General features: G+C 38.9%; 1 protein-coding gene across 5 annotated transcripts in view; it reads right to left on the bottom strand.

Annotated features, from left to right (window-relative positions):
• Nucleotides 1-23,623, bottom strand: part of SPTAN1 (spectrin, alpha, non-erythrocytic 1) — a 40,756-nt gene extending 17,133 nt beyond the window's left edge. For 3 of the 5 annotated variants that reach the window (XM_010087669.1, XM_010087670.1, XM_010087671.1), the window contains exons 1-31: nucleotides 23,387-23,623; nucleotides 22,644-22,769; nucleotides 20,923-21,063; nucleotides 19,652-19,798; nucleotides 18,899-19,032; nucleotides 18,090-18,234; nucleotides 17,841-17,995; nucleotides 16,454-16,589; nucleotides 15,795-15,896; nucleotides 15,501-15,638; nucleotides 15,144-15,254; nucleotides 14,623-14,700; nucleotides 14,338-14,493; nucleotides 13,785-13,989; nucleotides 13,474-13,655; nucleotides 12,426-12,669; nucleotides 11,986-12,108; nucleotides 10,979-11,196; nucleotides 10,165-10,257; nucleotides 9,656-9,790; nucleotides 8,939-9,087; nucleotides 7,557-7,616; nucleotides 5,155-5,353; nucleotides 4,333-4,437; nucleotides 3,603-3,626; nucleotides 3,225-3,260; nucleotides 1,984-2,031; nucleotides 1,213-1,304; nucleotides 675-819; nucleotides 381-562; nucleotides 116-215 (exon numbers count right to left, since the gene is read on the bottom strand). In XM_010087669.1, the coding sequence (XP_010085971.1) occupies nucleotides 116-215; nucleotides 381-562; nucleotides 675-819; nucleotides 1,213-1,304; nucleotides 1,984-2,031; nucleotides 3,225-3,260; nucleotides 3,603-3,626; nucleotides 4,333-4,437; nucleotides 5,155-5,353; nucleotides 7,557-7,616; nucleotides 8,939-9,087; nucleotides 9,656-9,790; nucleotides 10,165-10,257; nucleotides 10,979-11,196; nucleotides 11,986-12,108; nucleotides 12,426-12,669; nucleotides 13,474-13,655; nucleotides 13,785-13,989; nucleotides 14,338-14,493; nucleotides 14,623-14,700; nucleotides 15,144-15,254; nucleotides 15,501-15,638; nucleotides 15,795-15,896; nucleotides 16,454-16,589; nucleotides 17,841-17,995; nucleotides 18,090-18,234; nucleotides 18,899-19,032; nucleotides 19,652-19,798; nucleotides 20,923-21,063; nucleotides 22,644-22,769; nucleotides 23,387-23,623 (4,146 nt within the window). The remainder of the gene's footprint in view (nucleotides 1-115; nucleotides 216-380; nucleotides 563-674; nucleotides 820-1,212; nucleotides 1,305-1,983; nucleotides 2,032-3,224; nucleotides 3,261-3,602; nucleotides 3,627-4,332; nucleotides 4,438-5,154; nucleotides 5,354-7,556; nucleotides 7,617-8,938; nucleotides 9,088-9,655; nucleotides 9,791-10,164; nucleotides 10,258-10,978; nucleotides 11,197-11,985; nucleotides 12,109-12,425; nucleotides 12,670-13,473; nucleotides 13,656-13,784; nucleotides 13,990-14,337; nucleotides 14,494-14,622; nucleotides 14,701-15,143; nucleotides 15,255-15,500; nucleotides 15,639-15,794; nucleotides 15,897-16,453; nucleotides 16,590-17,840; nucleotides 17,996-18,089; nucleotides 18,235-18,898; nucleotides 19,033-19,651; nucleotides 19,799-20,922; nucleotides 21,064-22,643; nucleotides 22,770-23,386) is intronic. The other 2 variants (XM_010087672.1, XM_010087673.1) reach the window with 1 other exon arrangement.
• Nucleotides 23,624-24,221: the final 598 nt, after the last annotated feature.

Here is a 24,221-nt window from a genome sequence, read left to right as displayed (position 1 = left end):
AAATAACTAGACAGCAGAGCTGGAAGGGAACTATTTTTGGAACTCTAAATGGAAAGTGTCAGAAAAAGAAACATTTGTTGATGTTTATGATGCACACTTATCATCTTTCACATACCTGGTGCCTTTCCAATAAAGCTTCAGCTCCAGTCACGTCCTTTGCAAGTTCATCTGAAGAGACCAGGCCCCGGATTCCATTGATCCACGACATGAGGTCCCTGCAAACACATGTAAAAGGAGACTTTTTCCCTTCCTCCATTGAAATAAATCAGAACAGGAAAAACAGTCCTTTTTTGAACCATCCCTAGAAATATTCCTGTGTAACAATGAGCTTACTAATAATACAGCAGACAAATTGAGGGGGAGGGGAATGGCATCTTTACCTGAAGTCACTGAGGAAACGCTGCAGGTCATGAGAATCTCCAAGCTTCTCTTTCCGCTGGTCAGCACGTTTTCCCAGACTGTTCCAAGCCTGATTCAACTCAGTACATTTTTCTTGGAGATCTTCAGCAGATTCTGGATGTGACTGGATCAGACGCTGGGCAGTTTCACCAAGAGAGTTCACCTAGAATTAGAGAAAGGGAAATAAACACATGAAGACAAAAGAACCTTTTCTATAGTTCAGTCATTTCTACTAAATAAAAAGGAAGCCTTTGGGTTTGTCCTCACAATCACACCTTGTCTCCGAGAGCTGCCAAGTCTCTCTCAAAGCCTTCATGTTTGCGCTGCAGAGCCTGCACACTGGCCAAGTCGTGTCCATAGTTGTCTGTATTTAATGCTTGGTTCTTCTCCTCTATCCATTCTTTTGTTTCATCAGCATCTCTGATTTGAGTGAAGGGAAGGCAAAAAGTGAATTAAAATGGAGCTTGTACTAGGATCTCTGATACCTAGCAGGTCGACAACTTCTAGAAAAGCTCACATAGTTTATGGTTTTATTAAATTATTTCCCAAGATGACAGAAGTTAACTTTGGCAATACAGAACAGTAGTCCAGACCTCCCAATCCCACAGAAATTCATGGTTTCATGTAAACAAGTCTTTCTTTTTCTAGGAAGAATATAAAGAATTCTTGTTGGACCACTGGTGGTGTAACTCCCACTGAACAAGCTGGGGATTGAAATATGATTTGTTTGGAATAGGTCCAACTATGTTTTATAACTCTTAACAGATTAAGCATTTTACTGAATTAAGACCAGATACAAGACAATCCCCTCACCTGTGGAATCTCTGGACTTCGTGAGCGCTGCCCAACAGCTGGCTTCGCTCCTCTGCTAACTGCTGCAGAGCTCTCCAGCGTTCATTCAGTTCCTGCAAAACAAACAAAAAATCCCCGCTGATATTGCAGACCAGTCTTACAGCATTACCGTTTACACAGGGAATTCTTGTGCTGGACTCACTGAAACTTGGTGATGTCAAACAGAAAATTTAGCAGCCAGTAACATTTTGTTTGCTGTGCTTATCTGCACCTTCTTCATTCTGCTGGCATCTGCACACATGCCAACAACCTCTTCTTCATTTCTTCAACCTAAAAACATTTCTTCATCTCCATTCTTATAGATTTTGTTTCGGGGTCTACAGAGAATACTGACAGCAATGCTGGAAGATTTCCCAAAATAGCTACACTTCCTTCTTTTATAGTATATAAACTTCATCAAGCGTCAAAAAGATACATGAAAAGTCAAGATTGGCCTTTCACTACAGGTGAAGGTTACTAGATTCTCCTTAATTCCAGAAGAATGCACAAATTCAAGTACCCCAGTTAAACAAAATAATTTTAAAGGTTTCCCTGAGACTTAAAACCAAATTATTTTATGTATATAAATAAGATATTGATGTAACCAGAGAAGCAAATGCTGCATATGTCAACACTTCTTTCAATAAGTTCATTCAAAAGGGTTTATAAAGAGTGATGAAAGACAGAGGCTATGGAAAGGGAGGGTAAAAAATATTCTCAGCTTTTAAATCAGCTCAGAAAAAGTTGTATTACCTTGATTGAGTTAAAGGTTGCCACTGTGTGTACCATCATACGTGCAGACTGTATGATAAAACAGAAATAAAAAATGTCGCATTAAAAATCAGCTTAGCAGTTAATTCAGATATTTCTAGATCATCTTCAAAATTGGTGAAGGTTAATTAGAAAAATAATGACCAATTCCCTCTAATACGCAATCTACTTTTCTGACAATGATGGATTACTTATAAAATTCATCCCTTTGCAGATATGCACAGAGAAGAACTTATAGTTTGCTAAGTTACTACGAGACTGTTAGAATTCACCGTACATGTGTATCATCTGTGCAAAAAAAAAAATTGTAAAAAGAGGGTGGATGTAAGACATGAAACATGGGAATGAAATATTATAGAGAACAGCACGATGTTGGACAATGTCAAAAATATTCATGATATTTTTATTCATCAGCAGGTGACAGCTACTCCACTGTAAGCCACTAATGAATGGAGAAAGGCTTCTTCTAACTAGTGTGGAAAATGAGCTAGAGATGAATAATGGAAGGCAAACGTGCTGCTACACACGTACAATATATTCCTTACTAAGGGAATACTGACATAAATAGCTGTGACTTTCAGGAATAAAACCATTTCTTTCTGATGGCTACATAAGAAAAATAACTCATGCTAAGTGAACAAGGATTATTTCACATATACTGGCCATGTAATTCCTAAAAACACTGGTATAAAACTGGAATCAGTCTTACAGTACAAGCTCAAAACAAAACAGAGTTTCACAGCAGAGAGGTAAAAACCAGACTGTCAGCAATTTCTATGGCGAGAGTAGTTCTGAAATAATGCTGAATAACTGAAACCAATTTCAGTTATTCTTATACCTTTAAATAGAGAGCTGACATGGTTACTTGACTTTGCCTAGATGGCTTTTACTTTTAAAACGAAGAGTAGTACCTATATGACATCTTTATATATTCAGAGAATCTGTATGCAAGTATATGAAGGTTGAACGCTCAACAAATTTTTGTAACATGCTTGTTAATAAACAAGCAAAGTGAAATGAAAGTCACTAACCGTAAATCACCACTGATTCAAACAGTTACTGAGACTAGGACACCATTAAATCACTTTGTCAACAGTCTTTAAAAAAAGGGGGGAATAAAAAAAGAAAAAAGGGCACACGAGAAGGCACATGGTCTAAAAAGATGATGTGCTGCAGTTCTGTTTTACTTTCCCCGTTGTGTGCTATTAAGCAATGACACCTACCTTCCAAGGAGAGGCTGTCTTAGAATCAGTTTCATCCTGTATGAAAATGTGAAGAAACAGCTTTAAACAGGGAGCAAAATCTATAACTATCAGAACATACTAAAAATATTTGAAAGTTCTCCATGTTTGATCTTTAACAGACCAAATCAATTTTTACAGAAGTATTTCTGGCATTTTGGGTTATCCCACTCTGCACTGACTTGTGATGTGGGGTAAGAGACCCAGGAAACAAAAGGATCAAAAATAAGATAATCTTTTTATGTCCATTCAAAGTCGTTGAATTTCTTCATGGAAATGGACTAGAATTACAGTTGAACTTCTACTTGTACACCCCAAACCTGTTATAACTGCCACACTATTTCAGAAACCAACACTTACCCTGGGCATCATACCATAGACTTCCTGCAAAGGAAGGACAAACAGAAACAAGTTGTTATTTTCTAACAGAAATAAAGCTTTTACTGTTTTTGAGAACATTTCTTCTATAAATTGGTTACAAGCATGTCATTAAGCTAAACAGTGCTTGTGCAACTTAAATGTCTCAGAAATGGGAGTTTGACTACTCAGCCATCCACTGCAACACATCACCTTAGAGCTCAGAAAATAAAACAAGCTGCTTCAGTACTCTGTTGGCACCAGATAGAATTATTTACAGAAATAGCACAAGTATGTGAAAAGCTGGAAAAAAATTCGGTATGTTACTGAAAAAACAGAACAGAAACCCCACAAAATCCTTCCCCTGTAAGCTGAGCTCTATTTTATTTCTCTTTTCTCCTAGCATTCCTCACCATTTTTCCTGCAAAGAAATGAAGGCTGAAATTTCCAATTTATATGAAGCAAAGCTAATGCATGAACTCTCCACAACTTCTAATATTATTTTAAAGACTTTCCATTCCTAAAAAAATGGAAAGAAAAAAGCTCTAGAGGGTGCAATTTGCTGTAGCACTATCATTAGATATCTCTGGTTAGAATACCAGTATTATCAGACCAGAGAGCAAAGACGAACAGCTGGAATCTTGCAATGACACACAAAGCGGAAGACAGACAAAAGAAAGGAAGAAAGTCTTTCGCTTCTCAAGAGGAGAAAAAGTCAAGAAAGAAAACGGACCTGTTGCTGTACTGCTTGCACTTCATCTGCCATCAACCCTTCCGACTCCAGGTCATTCGCAACCTTGTTTATGTCCTTCAGCCGTGACTCGTTAGCTTTCAAATCCTGCACAGAACAGTCAAACATCACAGCATTAACATTAATGCAAGCAAAATGTGGAGCAAGGTGGCACACCAGGGGTGGCAAAAAGCGCAGTTTGTAAAGAGCAGGAATTGGGCACGCGTGACCGTTACAGTTCCCAGTGAATATACAACGTATGAGCGTCTGTGCCAAGAAACCCCAGCTGCCAGCGCCAAGCATCAATGGATTAAAGAAACGCACTGTTATCAGAGCTTTCTGTACACAAAGTTAATTAACAACCAGGAATGAAATACACTTTTAAACTGTGAGGTACACAACATTACCAACGTGAAAATCAAAAGCTATCATCCAACTTAAAAAGCAACTTTACTAAGACACATATGCTTCCAGCCAAACAGATTGACAGAGAGCTTTCTACACAGCAGAAAGGGAACCTGGTTAAAAAAGTAATAGTGGAGAACTTGCATTTAAATTTTAATAGGATTCAGTTCTCCATGAGCTGGGAAGCATGTAGCAACCTAGAGACTGTAATGAAACAGAAGACTTTTGAATGTGGGATTCTCTCTATCCTCACAAAACAAAATTAAAAAAACCCAACATATATACCTATTTATTTCCAACCAAAGCTATGTTTCCTTCCAAACTACGCTCAGCTATGAAAAATTATCATGGACATATGGTCAGAAAGCCTGAGGGGAGAGACCAAAACCAACACACACATTACGCAGCATTACAATATACCTTCTGGAAATCATCAAATTTCTTCTGCAGCACCTCCACCTGCTCCAGGTCAGCACCCACTTCCTCACTGGTGAGTGCAGCTTCCTTCTCATTGATCCACTGTTGAAGCTCATTAGCTTCACGGAAAAGCATAAATTTCTTACAGCTTTTTTCAAGCATGCCTTTACGTCTTTCTCCCAGCTCAAGAAGAGAGTGATACCTGGAACGAGCAGAAAAGGAAAGCAGGGGGCAGTGAGACTGAAGCGACCAGTCACAGTTACCGAGTACTGGTATCACAAAAGATGTGGGAAACTCCTGCAGCCTACACACTATCTTCTACAGAATGATCTGCTTGTACGTGATCAGGTAAATGGAAACTGCACACCAAAATGAGACCTCCCGCATGCAACACCAGGCAAAAGCAAACCCACTTCCCAGCTTCGGTCAGGGTAGGCTCAAACTGCAGCAGCACTGCAGTGAAGGAATGACTCCATAGGGGCTAACTTTCTGAGAAGTACTTTCCTATAGTACATCATTTGCCATCAGACCATCAAAATCCACTAGCCTCCCACCTATTGCACAGAAATGCCTTACCTAGGCCTTATTCAGTGCAAAATCTGCTGAATGTTTAAAAAAAGGTGTTATTTACACAACTGGGAAATCCATGAAACTCATTTCACATGCACTGTTTTTATATCTGTGGAACTCACAACATCATCAGTGAAATTACTCCTCATCTACATTAGAATATATGTAAAACATCTACAATGTTTAAATTGGTTTGAACAGGCAAATAAACTTCAAAAGACCAGCTGTTTACTTAAAAACACACGAAAACTGCTGTCTGCTATTTCATTCCTGGTAACCAACCAAACACAGACAATCCTACAAGACCTTTCCCAAGCTATTGCTGAAAAAAAAGCCAACAGAAGTTGTACAATCATTGATACTGAATTACAGATCTCTCCAGAAATGCAGAATGACTGTTTCTAAGGAGCCTGCATTCAGAAAAGCCACACCCTTACCACCCATTCTTACTGTTACTCTGTTTTAAGCCTTCTGGCATTTCAGATATTCTACCTGCACTTGGGTGGGTATTTATACCCCAGTCAGATTGCACATTGGTCTACCACAGTGATCAACAGCAGCAACTGGTTGTCATTATTAAGCCATGAGGATATCCACTTCGATGTTCTTAAATCAAATAATGTAAGACACTGCTGAGATATCTGCAGGGTCCTCATATGGGGGAATGGCAACCTTACAGTGTTTTCACTTGCCGCACTGGAGCACGCAGGCGAACACTGAGCAGTGACACCTCCCAGCTTGCAGAGTTCAGCAATGTGGCATTTTCCTTACCAGTAACTCAGAGGTGACAAAGTCTGCTGAGGGAGATCTTTGATACCCTGGGCTGTAATGTCTACCCACCAAACTGATCATCAACTCTGGGTCTTTCCACGGAAGGAGAGACTTCGTGGTTCCCGGTCTATCTTGGTTTAAGGCTGGATAGAACGGAACTAAGAATTTTTCGTATTAGGTTTGAATGGAAACATTCTACCCTGACTTGAATGAGCTACTGCACACACGAAAACACTGTTTTGAAGCCTGCCCTGCCTGCAGAAGTTTACCTCACCATGCAATGTCAGGTATTAAGTACTTGCAAAGCTCATAGAGGATCTGGGGCAAAACTTCAGAAGCAGACCTTCCCTCAAAGTTGCTTTGTAACGCTTCAGAGATTAACAGAATACTTTCACTTTTGATTCTCAAGAAACACATTCACAATAAAAAGACAGCCAGGGAACACTATTGCTCTGGATCCCCCACCGGCTTCCAAGCCCATAATGCAAACTTGGTATTTCTTCCAGGAGATGTGAACACAAGTTTGAAAATTAAGTTAACGTTATAATAAAAACCAATCATTCTATACAAATAAACTAATGCTTTTTGACTACCCAGCATGAATGTTACTTTATGTGATAAACTCTGGTAACTCCACCCTTCCCAAACTCTAAGGCATTCATTTGTGACGTAGTACTTTGTGTAGGTATTTTTTTCTACATTTATATAAACAAATTCATATTTATAACAGCACCTCAGAAAATGCAAGAGATGCTTTTTAAAGAAAAGAGTCTGGATATCCCTAAAGCCTCATTTGGTAGGCAAAATCAGCATAATGGAAAACACCATCAACCAATTCAGCAGCGCAGAGGTGACCAACAAGATAAGCAGCTGGCTGGATGGCTGGCTATAAAGAGCACGAAACACATACCACAACACTCATCTAAACTAAAATAATTCACACTGCAGAAGTTGCTTCCTTAGTGTCTCTTTGGAGCAGCTTTCCCAAAGAAAGACAGACACAAGGAGAATGAACAGTGACAGTATGGAGACAGCATGGTTTAGAAAGGACTAATCCTACTCACAGTTCTTCGACCTGTTTCATACGCAGAGATACACTGCCGACTTCCTTAGTTATGAGAGTCCTGCACAGACAGAGGGAGCACAGCAAATGCATGCGAAAAATTAGTCAGATTAACAAAAATAATGAAAGCAGCAGCTCCATCCATGGGTTGTCTGTGGTAGGAGATGATTAAGAGTTCACATTTAAATGGAGAAAATCAGGTGTCATTCAGAAGCAAACAAAGCAAATCAGACCAGGAGTACATTTCACGTAAGAAAACCTCAGCAGTACAGTTAACCCTCTCTATAAGGTCTCCTCGTTTCCTGATCATTGTGCCATGTGACTGCAAACTAAACGCTGGTCCCCTCTCCTTGGCTCTAGGACAAGACACCCCTATTCTAGTTCTTAGAAGCAGCATGCAAACCCACAAAGTTACACACTATTAAAATCTTGAACAATGAGTCACAATTTTCCAGCATCCTTTCTTCTCCCTGGTACGAGCTTTTTTTGTTTATCGGCTTGTTTCTTTTAGTTATTGGGGTTTTTTTAATTCTAGAGCTAAAGCTAGTAATTATTGTATGTCACTGTAATAACTGGTGACTCAAAACAACTGAGTGGGAAGAAATTCTCATGTAGAATGACAGCGTAGCTGCAAACAGATGGGAGTATGCATAAAACTTTCAGCTTTGGCTTAACAAGTGGCTTGATAAGATGAGCCAGTAGCTCACAGCTATCACCCACAGCCCTTGCTTGAACTAATCTACAACTACCATGTGCTTTAGGAGGTCATTACCAAGCAGCCATACAGTTTTCTGTTTTCAATGGCATGTTCCTCTTCTAGAGGAAAAAAAAAAAAAAAAAAAAAAGGAGAGGGGCTGTTTTAGCCCATATAACAGCAACAAATAATGGCACCGCATTTCAGGAAAAAACAGTAATGAGCTGGCACCAAAGTAGTCACAGCTCCTAAGGAGGTCACCTCCAGAGGCAGCCCTGTATAGGGAGGTTACTGTACTTTCTGTAACCAACTTCAAGAAAGCTTTTCAAAACAGATCACACATTAAGAAGTGACAACTACAAATACAAGAGCTGCTTAGGACAGACTCACAAACAAGTTTAAGTTGTTAAGTACAACAACAAAAGGAACACATAAAATATTGAAGTCAGACAGCAAGCTGAGCTCTAGTGTCATGAGTTTTACAGTTAAAAATGGGAAAAGCAATGAGAAAATCTAGAATAAGAATAAAACAACTCAATATGGTGCCCCTGGTGAAGGAGCCCCTTGTTTTGCTCCAGTTAATCACTTCCTAATGTGAGAGGTATCAACCTAAACTTCTGGCATATGTGAGGCAAAGGCCAAGCCAGCAAATGCTGGATGGGTGTCGTATCTCATCAGTTAGATCTTACTGGTTGTCAATTTGCTCCTGTCGCAATGCTATGCTGCCTTGTTCTTCCAGGAGATTCTCTCGGGATGCAGACTGGGCAGGATCTAGTTTTTTCACATAGGCAGCTGGTACAAAGCCCTGACGGTCATTAACTTCAACCTTCCACCAGTCCTGGAAAAAAAAAAAAACACCCCACAACACTGTAAGGTAAGCATCAAGCATAAAGTTTGCTGAGCTACTGAAAGCTGCAAATTAGAGGCTTCTATTAACACAAGAAAACCAGTGATGCTCACAACCGTTCGCTCTTTTTATGGAGATAATTTCAAACAAACCATCTCGTGAAGACAGAGGTCTTACTTCCTCATCTCCCCTTGTGTTTGGCCAAAAATTCCTCAACAGTAGGGAAATAAGTTTTCTCACAGACACATGCCCTATAGCATGTTGTTTATCTGACTTAGAAAAGCTGGCAGCTATCGAAGTCATGAGAACGAGGTGAAGAGGTATGCTAAGGCGCTGAATGGGAACCCGGACTAAATGTGCAAATGCTTCAACCTCTTTGAATGCTCTTATTAAAAAAATAAACAGTCTGGAACAAAACCATAACTTAAAAAAAAAACCCAAAAAACCCCCAAAAAAACACCACCCCCCAAAAAAAAAAAAACCCAAACACAAAAGCTCCACAGAACACACTAAACAAAGTAAGCCAAGCAGCTCAGCAATCCAGGAGGCAAGTGCATACCTTGTTGGTGCTGTTGAGTAAGGTGAGGATATCTCCCTTTTTCATAGTCACTTCCCGGGGACTCTTCTCTTGGTAATCATAGAGTGCCAGAACCAGCTCTTTTCCAGTTTCATCATCTGTGGGAGCAACTTGTTGCTAGCAGAGAAGGAGCACAGGAAAAATTAGTTGTTCCACGTTTATTACAATCAATGTAGTTCTCCTAAAAATACTTCAGCCTTAGTTAAAGCTACTGTAGTGCCTTAAAATTATTCTTGCTGAAACAAATATAATGCAGATAGACTTAGTTTAGGTGCTGTCTGGGCTCAAACCTTGAAACCCTCCACATTATCCTGTTTTCTTCCAGTGCAACACAGCTGCCTGTTATGATTATAAAAACAGGCCACTAAGCCTTCTGAGAAAATCAAGTACAGTCTGCAATAAGTTCTCAGAAAGAACAACTGTTATTAAGCTTTGTCTTTACCTTCTCCTGACCCAAGAATTTTAGCACCATGATTAGCATCCTTCCTTACCCGGCATGACTGGGCCTGTTCCCTTAGTGCCTGGATGCTACTGCCGTAAGCGGAAAGATCAGACATCAAAGCTTCATGTTTCTTCAGAAGAGCCTGAAAGCAAACGATAAAACCAACATGTAGACCCTAGGCATTTTACAAATACTGCTCTGCTTAAAATACACACTTTGGCTGCACACACAGGCAATGTGGGTTTTTCAGAGCTGCCAGTCTTGTGACTCTCATGAGAATAACGACTTCTATTTATTCACAGGCTAGATAGCAGTCCAAATGCTTCTGGTGCTTTTCCTCTACCTTATCTCAGAAACATTCTTTTGTTCTGACCAGGAGTACCATGTATCACTCTGGAAATAGCATGAACTTTGACGTATGCCTTTAAACTGCACTTCATTTTGATGAAATGTCCATCAGCCGTGTCTGGGATGTGGTGTTTGGCCACAAAATGATACTAGTTAAATAACTCTAGACAAAAAATTACTTCCAGACCAATGAACTGCTGAAAATCAGACTCATACTGAAATGCAGTATCAGATGAGGAATTTGCTGGTATTAGTCTCATTAGACTTTCCAAAACCCTATTAAAAAAATTAATACAAATGTAAAGTTTCTTTGCAACTGGTTTAACATACTGAACAGCAAAATCTCAGGAAAAACTGTAATCTTTCGACTCTGAGCCAAAATTCAGCTTGATGGAAGAATCTTCTGCCTTTTTCCTTAAGAATCCTGAAATTAGCAGAGCTCCTTATTCTTCTATCACTGGATAAATCCTTGCTGTGTTTATGCAAAACTGATTCAAAACAACAATCTCAAATACCTCAGCAGAGTCTTCATCTTTTCCATAGTCTGTGCTGCCTACAATGGGCTCCTTTTCCCTCATCCAGGATTCTGCCTCATTGGCATCAGCAAAGTACTGCTGAGCTTGCAGGGAATCCTCTAGGTCTTGGCGACGCTGAGATGCTTTAGCTTTCAGAGAGTCCCATTTTTGATTTAGCTCATTCAATTTGATTTTCACATCCTCAGCTGCAAAATGTCCTAGGTAACAAAAAAGAGAGGAACTGAAGGACTTCAAGAGACATAAATAATTCACACTAAAAGATTACTTGTACTTCTTGAAAGCCACAGAAATTAGACCTGTTTAAACCTATGTAGCCTATTCTGACTAGAATAATGAAAGCGTAACTCATCCTGTCCTTTTGCCTCAGACTGGAAAACACTGTACCTGTCCATCAAAGTGTACTAGGAATATCTGAATCAAAAAACAAGCCACATCATAACATTTTTTCTCAACGATGAAACAGGAAAGGTCATCTCTTTCCAGTGGCAGTGTCTTGACAGCAGATACATATTATTTCAGACCTGCATTCTGAATCCTGGAATCAGGGATTTTTTTATTATTTTTTCTTTTAGTATTCTGGCATTAAGAACACCCAGCCAGAAATAAAGATGCCTACTTATTTATTTAATGACTTTCACTGTCTGTGAAGGATTCTCTGTCACATCATGATTATGTATCTCAGATACAAGCCTTTAATGGATTTTAAAATGGAGACTAAATATCCTAGGCACAAAGTTGCTGAATACAGGGTGCACTGTGTTTGTCAAGAGCAGATGGAGATCTGTGAAAAAATCATGACAGGTTCCCATCAAGGAATCTATTTTTAATTTTCTGGTGAAAGAATGACCAAAGTTCATCCTGCTAGCAGGTACCTGCCTATTGCTTGGATAAAACCAGGTGTGATTCTAATTGTACAGGGCCAGAGAACAAAGTCCAGCACAAGGACTTCTGGATTTCTGAACGAGTTAAAGAACACTGAGACATACCCTCTTCCACCATTGCATTTCCTTTCTGTGTGACTGCTTTAATGCGGGGCTCATGGCCTGCAATCTCTGCCTGCAAGGCCTGGTGCTTCTTTAGCAGATTCTGGACACCAATTAAGTCCTTGCCTGAAATATATTAAAATAGTTAATCAGCTAATTCAGAGTCATTAGACTAAACAAAATTGTCAAGGAAGCTGCAAGCAGTGCTAGACAAGCTTGCAGAATACGTACTATCACAACGAAGACAGAGCACTATGAGAACTAAGTTACCTGCTGGTATTGTAGAAGAAACATAACAGTTAAAGAACCACGGGTGATCACACTCCAGGCAGTGTTAATTACAAGAAACATTTCAGAAATTTACAGATAATGTTCCATAAAGAGAGAAGTTATAACAAAGCAATTCTGACATCCAAATCCTGGAGATATTGGGAAGGACAAACCTCGATTTGTTGAGGCTGCAATAGGTTCTTTTTCCCTAATCCAGGTCTCTTCATCCTCAATGTCACGGAAAAGCTGCTGCAGGCGAAGAGAATCTGCAAGTTTCTGCTTGCGAGCTACCATAGGATCCTTTAGAGCTTCATAACGAGCTACTAAAGCTTCTTGTTTCTTCTTGATATTGTCAGCATCAAAGTGCCCAGCATCTTGGAACTGGCGTGCCTGGATGGTAATGCCATCTATACGATCCTAAAATTAATTCAGCAATAGCATTATGTCAGAATTTTCATAAGATGACTGCAGTGACTGAAAACATTTTCAGGTCTTAGCTCATAAGTTATATTGTGACAGAAGAAGAGAACCTTGGCTGCACACTTCCACTGCAATTATTTTGGTAATAATTATATCCTGGATAATATCCAACACGTTATGTAAATGTAATTGCTTTTAATCTGTCAATTTCATAAAATAAACAAAATATTCTTGAAATACGTGAACTTTTACAGATGTGTGACTCTAGATGAACCATTTTTCAATTGTTAACAACTGGTAATTCCAGTTGTGGGAACCCAGATTTTGTTGATTTTCTTGTCGATTTAATTCCCCTAAAGATCATTTCCAAACAAAGGAACCATTTGCTGTAAAGTTCTATATTTAAAAACTGATCTCTTCTCCCTCCCCTCCCATTTCTTAGAGCTATATGAAAACAAACTGAACAAGAATAAGCTTTGTGCAAATGGAGAGCCTAAGGGGGAATTACTTCCTACACAAAGCACAGCATGTCTGAAGTTGGTATTCACAGCATAAAATAATGCTGTGCTGTCAGCAGGTCACAGTATGGAATTATTTTACTTTTTCAAAAAGCTCATTTTTCTCAAAGTCACGAAGGTACTGTTCATAATTTATGTTTCAGTTCAAAATTATTTCTGATAAATAAACTGTAAAGCTCAAAGCTACAAAAACGATGAAAATACGCACCTGCTAAGGTCACTGGCGTGAATACTTTTGAATGAGCACATCTAAAAGGGCAGGAAGAAAAATTATTTCCCTTACCTGATGGGCAGCAACATCTGCCTCTAGCAGGGCATGTTTCTTCTGAAGATTCTGAACATTAGTAAGATCTTTTCCATAGTCATCAGAAGCCAAGTGTCCCTCTACTTCATACAGCCACAGCTCAATGTCTTCCACATTGCGATTAAACTGCTGCTGTTGATTGGCTTCACGCAGTTTTATACCTGACCAAGACAGAGTGGGAAGAGGAAAAGGCGATTTAAGTTTTCCACTTCATTTAACTCACTTCCTGTCTTCTTCCAGCTAAACTCTCTAGAAAAAGAATTGCCTGTATTCTTGTGAGGAAGTTGTACCTTTGAGCTCAGTGGCCTCCAGAAGTTTTTTCCACAAGCTGATAACTTCATTCATGCGAGCTGCCACTTCATCAGATGCATAGTGATTGACATCAATCAACTTCTGGCCAGCTTTCTCCAGTGCGTCAATGCGACTCTGATTAGCAGAAAGCTCCGCTTCGAAAGCCTGATGTTTCTGAACTTTACCTTGCAAGTTTGATGGATCCTACAGAGGAAGAAAGAATAAGAACATTTCAATCCAAACTTGGTATCTATAAGCCTCTGAAGAATTTTTAAAGTTAGACTACATTCATATACACGCCAAGATGTCACAAGAGGATTTGAGCCAAAAATATGCCTTTGAAATCAGAACACTTGAGCTATTGAAGAAGCATGATTACAGCATGATGGGAAAATCCCCGTGGGGTCAGGGAGAAACTGCAATTCCTCCTCTGGCCATTAATACTGCCTACTACCAGCAACATTTTGTCTGATACTGCTTCGTATCACTAGACTGAATACATTAAGCCTGGTATTGCCTTAAAATTACTCAAACATTTGTCTTTGTGTTTACCTTGTATGCCTCATCTGTTGCAGTTTTCATTTTTTCGTTAACCCAACTCTTTAGCTCATCAGAGTCTCGGAAAAACTGCTGCAGATGGAAAGAATCTGCAAGCTGAGCACGGCGGTACATGGCTCTTTCATGAAGGGCATTTCGTCGGCTCAGCAGCTGCAAAAAAAAAAAAAAAAAAAAAAGTAAAGCTCCGATGACTTATCCTGTATAGCAGTCATACAATTTAAAATAATAAAGCAGAATATGATTTAAAGTCTACAGTCCAAATCCATTTTAGATACTTACAGCGTCTCTGCGTGTAGCAACATCATCCATGGCATAATGGTTATTCTGAATCAATTTGGTAGCAAACTCATCTAGTGCCTAAAGAGAAAACAGTTTTCCATTTACTTGGTGTAATAAAAATTGTTTGTGCAAGTTTACTTAGTAGATTAATTCTCAAAAAATTATCCCAGTAAAACTAACCAAAAGCTATTAAGATAGCTACTTTTTACCTGTACCATCATCTTACATGTGGAAGAGTGCAGATTTTTGACAAATCTTCATCCACACGTGTGCTGGCATGATATGCAAGCACTAGGTTACTCAGCTCGCAGAGGCAGCAATCGAGCCCTATCCTATCTTTTCCACTATTTTCCACTTCAGAGACAATAAAGATAATTCAGAGATAACACATCCCACATAACAGTGGATCATTCTGCAGAGCAAGCCTCATCCTTGTTTGTGCAGTGTCCTCCTCCCCAGTCAACAAATTAAATTGCTTTATTTCTTGACCATTTAGTGATCGCTTAATGTAAATGTCTTACTGTGATTTTCTCCTCCTGGGCACTTAGGGATTTCTCAAAGTCTTCATGCTTCTTTAGAAGAGCCTCCACACTATCCAGAGAATCGCCAAGGTCTTCATTCAGCAGAAATGCCTGAAATATGGAAACAAACACATAATTGATTTTTATGTTTCCATGCTCAGCTGCTCTAAGTCAACTCAAGCATGGGCACTGACGTTTCCTACCATATATTATTGAAAAGTAAAGGATGATACACTGGGATGGTGTTCCCTGTACACTTCTAACAGCCAAAGGTTCTGAATAATTCTTTCAGTCTAGAGAAGACTAGCCACAAATGAAAATCAACCAAATCCTGAAAGTTCAAAGATATGCACTCACTTCTTGTTTGCTCATCCAGTTGTCAACCTGTTCAGTATCTCTGTAGAAAAGCTGCAGATCCATGCACTGTTCGTACTGTTGTCTGCGAAGCTCCCATAGCTCTAGCAAGGCAGATCTTTCATCCGAGAGGATGGTCAGCTAATGGATTGGGAAGAGGAATATATGATAATTTTATTAAACAGCCTGTTTCGTTTCCATCTCAATGTAAAATCAAGTTGGGACTCTAAAAAAGTGGTTAACAGTGGACTGAAAATGACCTCCCATTTCTTCTAGGAACTCTTGCTCTCACCTTACCTTTTCTTTAACTTCATCAGAAGCATAGTGTCCAGCAGCAAGCAAAGCCTGGCCAGACTCATCAGCAGATTTGAAGCTATCTTCATGGGCATCAATTTCTCCCTGTGAAAGAGGATGTGAATAAGCTGTTACCAAATTTATCTTAGACTAGAGTGTCAGAATATGAAAACTGCAAATGAAAATAACACAGAACCAACAATATGGACATCTGAATGATAAACATCAACTATCTTTAAACACATTACAGTTAACATGAAAACTAAAACGAAATGTATTACCTTGCAACACAGATAAGGGAAGTATAAATTTATACATTAAAATGAAACTAAAGGTTGTTTTTAAGCTGCACTCTTTCTGCTTACTTATAGCAATTCCTCATGATAGAGAACTAAAACAGCTGTTTGTCCACCTGAGTGCTATCAGGTCTAGTTACGTCTTCTAAAATATTATCAGAAGCTTTTTTTTATTTATTAGAGTATATCTACTATCAAGAAACAATGTAAAAATACTGAATCAGGACAGCAATCTAGTACCGTGTTAGTTGCAGGATTAAAAAATTATTGTGATACAACATCAGCAGTTCTGACTCAGAGCCTGTGTTAGACATACAGATCAGTTGTTGAGCGTTGCTGACTGGATTGGCTGGGTAACCATTATACCTTATGTTCCTGATGTCTATCTAGAAGGGCTTCTGCTCCAGCCACGTCATTGGCAAGTTCGTCGGCATTTATCAGAGCCTTCATCTCAGTCACCCAGCTGGTGAGGTCTCGGAAGTCCGCAAGGAAGCGCTGCAGCCTTAGGAAAGCAAAAGAAAAAATAGTTGTGAGTAATTTATTTGCATAGTTTCTCCATCCTTACCCCAGAGAAAGCCTTACAAACATAGAAGATATTCCTCAGATAGAAACAAAATAAGACGATACCAAAATGCAATCAGAATATTAAATAACTAAGTATGCTCTCAATCAAAACCAAGAAGCCTTTCAAAGTTAGGAAAATGCTAGATTCAAAATCAATTTCTCAAATACATGTTTTGCATACAACTTATATTGAAAGTAAAAGGAAAATTCCTAACTACAAGCCAATATGTTGAAGACAACAGAAATCAAAAGTCAGTTCTCAAGCAGAGCATTTCAAGATAGCCCAGGGGACTGCTTCTGGCACAACCATAACACAGTGTGTGTGTGGGGGGAACTGACAGAAAGCTTCAACTGCACATGCCTCAGCCTTAAAACAAACCAATAAATTCTCAGATTCCTTTCAGCATGCCTTTACAGTTATTGCCTTTGGCATGTGCTTAACACTTATCAGCAAAAATGATCAGTCTCTGTTTCCCTTTTAAGCTTGCTGTTAACTGGTCTCAAGAGGTTACGACAGGGAAGGCAAAGGAAGAACAATGACTTGTGTGGGTCTCACCACCATAAATCTTGCATCATGGGAGGGAACAAACAGCAGAAAAACCAAACCAGAAAGGATGTAAACTAACCACCATACTAGGACAGCTTCTTGTTAGTATGGCTTCTCAGTGGTGATCCAACAGACGATGTTTCATAGACAACCAGGCTCGTATAGAAAGAAGACTGGACAAAAACAAATCCCACAGCAAGAAAGCAACTATCACAGAAACCGGTACTTCACTTAGTCTAGGCCAGTACATCAAACAATAAACCATACTTCAGTCTCCACAGAGAATCATAAGGGCTCCATAGTGAACAGATTTGTAATATGCGTATTAAAAAAAAACCAAAATGAAAATATAGTCAGATAAGATGGGAAAAAAAGCTAGCATCCTAAAACATCAAGGTGTCTATTTTAATAATTGATCCACATTCAGAGAATGACCAAAAGCTATAAGTATTTATTTCTCATATAAATATTTCTTTTACTACAAGCAGTTATTGTAAAATATAATCTGGTGAACAAGACTGCTTCTAAAAACACCAGAATAATAAAAAAATTTTGGAAACAGTATCCTCTTCTTTTCCCAAGAGCCCTCTGTCAAAACATAATAAAAGAAGAAAGGTCATTTTGGCATGACAGTATTCCTACCTGTAGGAGTCATTAAGGCGAGCATGCCTCTCTGCTGCCAGCGTTCGGATCTGTTCCCAGTTGGCAATCAGCTCCTCCCGTTTCACTTGAATTTGAGAAGCATTTATCGGGTGAGACTGCTGCAAACGGTCAGCTTCTGCACAAAGGGCCTTAACCTAAGCCCAGACACAAACAGTGAATAAGCTTCTGGCCTTCTACAAGCAGGTCACCACATTTAAATTGTAGGTAAAATGCATCTTGTACGGGTACCTTATCTTCCAGAGCTGCAAGATCTCTTTCCAGGCCTTCATGCTTACGCAGTAAAGCCTGCACACTGGCTAAGTCTCTGCCAAAATCATCTGAGGCCATCAACTGCCCTTTCTCCTTAATCCAGCTGATTGTTTCATCCACATCCCTTCAAAACAAAGCACAAATTGAAATCAATCTTGTATGGAAAAAGAAAGCAGGATGTTTTTCTGTACGCATGCCAGATGTACTGGTGTACAAACCCATACAGACAAACACTGCAGCCAACTACAATCATCCTTTAAAAAAAAAAAAATTAAGACTTTTTAAAAAATCTCAAAACCCTTGAAGCATATTGGCAGGCCATTCTTCAGCTGGTGTCACCAGATGCGAATAAGGTATTAGAGCACCATCACCTAGTAGGTCCATTTCCCACTCTGGACCCTTCTCTGACTTAATTACAGCAAACCACAAAATGCTGTAGGTGGCGATGAAGATAGAAAGACACTGTTCAAAGACCCCCACAGCAATTGGACTGACATTCACCTGACAACAAACACCCCTTTTAAGGCTCATCTAGGACAGAACTGGGGGAAAAAGCCCTCAGAGGAAAGGGAAGCAAAACTGCCATTCACAAGAATGAACAAAACTGCCAAGTGTTGAAAAGCTAAATGAGAGTGACTATTCTAAGGTAATTCTAGAACAACAAGGTCCTCATTCAATAAGTCATGAGGAAGAGAAAAGCAAAAACATAACAGACAATAGTAGCTCTTCTCATAATACTACATCCACAGAAATATTATGTCACTTCACAGATCCAGCCAAGATCATACCTGTTGAAGCGCTGAACTTCAGCTGCCCCAAAGAGTTTTCCTTGTCTCTGGAGGGCAAGCCCCTTGAGACGCTGCCAGCTTGCATTGACTTCATCCTGTTTGGACTTTATCAGTTCCTCTTCAGGGTGTTGTTCCTAGCGAGCAAAGGAAAAATGCAATTTTCCTGTGTTCTGTGGTTTTACATCCATTGACAAAACCCCAACACACTGCTGTTTTTCAAGAGACCAATTTATAATAATTGTACTTTCCAGATGATCACTCAATTTGATAGTTTTCCTGAAACCTCACCATATAAACATTCAATATTCTTGCAGCAGTTTAAGTTTCCCTATGCATTAATTAGTCAATGGAAAAAGGGCTGTAAACAATCTTTTTTTTCCTGGAATGCAATACTTCCTGCCCTGTCTCTATCCTTGATCAAGCTCCCGATAACATACAGAAGAGAATAAATATTAACCCTGGTTGTCCAAAGGAAATACATTTAACCCCAAATCTGATAATTTACTAACCACAGCTCTCCACATTTTCAGGAATATTCTCTGCTGGGGCAGTTACTCAAGCTGTTCAGCAGAAGAACAAGTAGATCAAATGATGACCATTTAAGATTAAGATAGCAGAGGATCTAGGCACATGTTGCATGAAACATAAAGATCTGCTACCAAATCAGAGGGAAAAAGAGGAAGCTGCAGACAAGAGCTTGCTGCATTATATCAGACCTGCCAGGAGAGATTTTCGACACACACGGAAGTTTACCTGGATAAGTTTGCCAGCGAACTGATTCACTTCATTGACTCTTTCCTCATGAGCTGCAAGGTCTGTCTGGAACTCTTCAAACTTCTTTTGCAAAACCTCAACATGCTCCAAGTCCTGCCCAAGCTCTTCTGAGGTCACTATTGCTTCCTAGCACATTGAGAGGAAAACCCATGCAATTTCACTGTAACCTACAGGAAATCACTACTAGAAACCAGGAAGCAAACTGTCAAAGACAGTTACAACCACTGTGTTTAAAGTCAGATTTAAAACCACATTTCCTCCTTTAAACTCCACTCCCCCGCAACATCTTTCCATTATTGCAGAAAACATGCAAGATCACAGAAAGTATGACTTTTTCTTCTTTCTTGTTCTTATTCATTTTTCAACTTATTGTATATAACCAATTCTACTATAATAGGTTTTCTGTTCTGTGCACAACGATCACTGCTACAATAACTTAGACTACTGAAAGAAAACATGCACAGAAAAAACACTTTTAAAACTACAAAATAATTGTCAATGCTATTTTGGAGTACACACAGTGACTAGAATTTGTTTACATTTTTAGATTGTTTGTGGGCATTTGCTGTAAGCTTCTGATGCACGATTTCTTTATGAAAGGTGCACTGTCATGCTCAGGAACGGTTACGCAGGGTTTACAGTTTGAACCCACAGTGACACAAAATACCAAACTATCATTAAGAACACCCGTACAATCATTTTGTGTTTTTTTTTTTCTTGATACTGTGGCTTGTGGTCTGTTTCCTCAGAGTTCAAAGAATCAAGAGAGAACAGTTCTCCTGCAACTAATGTCCTTATAATGTATATCTAAAGATATTCCAATCATTAAGTAATTATGTACACACTGATTGCTGGTTAGGCTGGCTGCTTTCTATAGCAGATCATTTAGAACATTGATAAAAAACATTTGCTTTTACATGTCGCAGATTTCCCTTACAGGAAACTTGAATTTGATTACTATGAGAAATAGGAAGCTCTCCTCAAAGCAAAGAAAGAGTTGTTTATGTTTAACTATGCTCTCCAACATGCAGGCTTCCTCTTAGCCTAGTGCCTTTTTTTTGTGGCTGCAAAAGAAGGAATAATGGTTTGTATACCTACTGCTTATGCAATGTGAATAAACTAAATAAAAAGGTGCCTTTAAAAGCCTCTGTGACTCCCTGAACGTCAGCAACTGTACGTTGATAGAAAATTTCCACATAGACACATTAAATTTCCCATCAAGAACAGAGTAAAGGCGGGTAATAATATACCTTGTCATTGATCCAGTCCAAGACATCTTCACATTCCCGTAAGTATTGCACCAGCTTCTGTGCTTGCAACAATTTGACTCCCTTCTCCCTCATCTTTTCCAACAGTAACTCCCATAGTCGGTGCAGCTCCTGCAGCCGAGTCTAGAACAACGGGATGTTGTTATTAAAATCCCGTACCAGAGAAGATTAGATCTATTCTGTTAAGCTCAGGAAGGGAACATTCTTTTTCTTCCCAAAGTTGTATATGTTAAACTTTACTTTAGACAAAGGGTGGACAAACCTCACAGCAATTTCACTTCCAGTCATTAGTTTGCAAATGATGTGATGTAACAACATAAAATTAGAAATTACCAAACGGAGTATTTAAACACTTGTTATTAATAAATAAAGCTATAAAATAGTTATGTTTACATAATGATGAAGTAAACATTTTGAGATAAAATTTGATTTAAATTCTATGCTAATGTGAAGTCAGACCAAAAATTTGCTGCTGTTCCCTTCAAATGCTGAGTCTTTTCCATCAAAGTCAACTCCCAGTGACTCTCACCTTCATTTTGGGATTTATTTTTTATTTAATATGACACATTTTGTTTCATGTCAAACTTGTGTCACTTTACAGTATTTTAACCACTTATTTTAGCACTAATCAGTTAAATATATTTAGCCAACGTTGTTAAGTAACATAATACTGAAACACTAGGAGCAACTACTAGTTTTAATATTGAGTCTCTCTCTGTCTGCACTCTGCCTATCAAAATTGTTGGGAGCAACCATAAATGTTACAGACAAAAGAAAAACCACACTCCCACACGGGCACACAACTTGCAAAACAGGAAAGGATCTGCTCCACCCATCATCTATAACGCTTTGCTCATCGAGATCTGAAACTTGAAAGCCACACCAGAGAAGCTTTTGAACATCCAGCATGGGTGGATACCCACTTAATCCACTCAGAAAGTTCAGTTCGGGAGGTTTCAAGGGAGGAAAGAGCTCACACAACTCCATTTCCCAGCACTGCCCAGAAGGATAGTGCAGACTGTCAGCCAAGGAAGAGAGGAGACGTTGCAAAAAGAAGTTGCACTGCACAGCCAGAAGGTTCACCTACTCGTATGTGGGACCCGACTTGGGTAGCCGTTACTATTGGGCGCTGGGCGGTCCGGTATGGCGTGAAAGACTGAACCATTAAAAGGCAAATTACCACTCCAAACAGAACACATATAGCAACTTCTGTTGAGCAGCTAAGACACAGTACTATTTAAGATCACCCAAATGCAAAACATTTTCTTTTTCTACTTGTGGCAAATATTGTACGATCACAATGAAATTTCTAATTACCGTTGGGTTTTTCAATTATATAATGTACCAAAAAAAAAAAAAAATTTCTGCTTTCCTTAGTCACCATTTTTTCTTAGTTACAATGAAATGAGGAATGTATCAGTTAAGTTTGATAATCACTACAAAAATATCACAAGAGTGCTCCTTTCGAAAAGTTGTAACAGTGCACATCCAAATCTTATAAAGGAAAAAAGATATGAGGTGGGTGCTCACAGAAGACAAAAATATCTGTAGGCTTTACAAATACAAATTCTCTTGAGATTTCACTAATCAAATACCGGTAGATTTTTAAAGTGTTTTAGAATATAGTTATCTGTACAATCTGCACAAGGTGCTTAAAGAAAAGCCTGTAAGAGGGGAAGAAAAAAAAAGGTTTTAAAACTCACTCTTATGGTTTCAGATGCAAAATGGCTTTCATTAATCATCTGATTTCCAGTCTCATCCAGTTTAACGATAGCCCCTGAATTGGCCTGCACCTCAGCTTCAAAGGCTTGGTGCTTCTGCAGCTTCCCCTGCAAGTAAAACATAAAGAACGTGACTGAGATTTGGTGCACAGCCCTCCTCCACATTTCCCAGCATCAAGATTTTTAGTGTATTTTAAGCATGTTCAGTACCAGCCAACAAACAATAAAACAGCACATTTGAAATCACAACTCAATGTTTCACGGGTGGATTCAAACATCCCAATTATTTCATTATTGCGTTTGCTCTCGTACACCAGTGTTTTCAAACATCTGAAGACCCACCAGCTAGTTCCACCCACACTATTTTATTTTCTACAAATACCTTTTTTTGTGGAAACAATAAGAGTTAATTCACATTTATTTACAGAGCCAAAGCATCCAACAACTTCTAGGATTAAACAAAGCTGGCTTTACACTACATTACATTGAGTAATTTCTTCTATGCTGATGTAGCATCTAATCCATTATTAGAAATATTCCAATTATATCAGCAAAGAAACCAGGCTTTTGAAGAACACTTTGCAAGGCCACAGGCGTTTTGCATCCATTTTTCTGCACCACTCTCAGATCAAGTTACCTTTATGCATTTGTTCTGTCCATCTCAGTTAACCTGGTATGCCCTAAAATTAACAAGGCAGGAAATACGAAATTGCAGTAAGACTTGCCTGCAAATTGCTTGGGTCTTTGTAATTTTCATCAGATGCTATCTGCAGTTTCTCTTGGATCCATTTTTCAAGCTCATCTGCATCACGCTGGAAAAACTGGAATCGATAGGAATCTTCAAGTTTTTGGCGCCTTAGAGAAGATAGTTCCTTGAACCTGTGGTAACGGTCCAAAACTTGTTGACGCCTTTCTTGGATATCTTCTGCTGTTTCCAGCACTTTTACACCACTTGGATCCATTTTCTGAAAGCCAAAAAAAATACATCTTGTTTGTATTATAAAACAATGGGTAGGGTGGGAAGAGGTCCACGAAAGAAAAGGCTGCTTTTGTAACCTTGTGTGGTTTACTTACAGTCTTACTCTGTGTGTGCAGGTATGGATAAACATAAGTATTATACATATAAATAAATAAAAGCACACTTTTAGCAGAAAATAATGGGAAAAAAATAGTTACAAAGAGATTTAACATCTACTTGTTTTGGAAAAATATGGCTGCAGTCATATAAAGGCCATGTCATCCCAAACTGTAGCATGCAGTGTCTAACACAAGCGTTAAAAATGTGTTGCTGTGTATGTATATATATGTAGATACACAGACATAAAATTTTTCTTGTGCAACATATAAAATCTGGAAACATTTTTTTTTAAATATTCAGTACGGATAAACTAAAGAATATTACTGATCTTTAAACAACAGCTAACTAGTCCACATATATCTATACATCTATATACATACACATACATCTGCGTGTGACCCATCTCCTCTCTGTTACGAACCCACCCTGCTACTCCCTACAAAACCCTTCAAAAGCCGATACGGAGGCTCACATTGCTTCAT

Source organism: Pterocles gutturalis, unplaced genomic scaffold, assembly GCF_000699245.1.
Source record: "Pterocles gutturalis isolate BGI_N339 unplaced genomic scaffold, ASM69924v1 scaffold23016, whole genome shotgun sequence".
In the NCBI taxonomy this organism is placed as follows: domain Eukaryota; kingdom Metazoa; phylum Chordata; class Aves; order Pterocliformes; family Pteroclidae; genus Pterocles; species Pterocles gutturalis.
The sequence above is the reverse complement of the archived record's forward strand: the minus strand, read 5'-3'. Positions and strand labels throughout refer to the sequence as shown.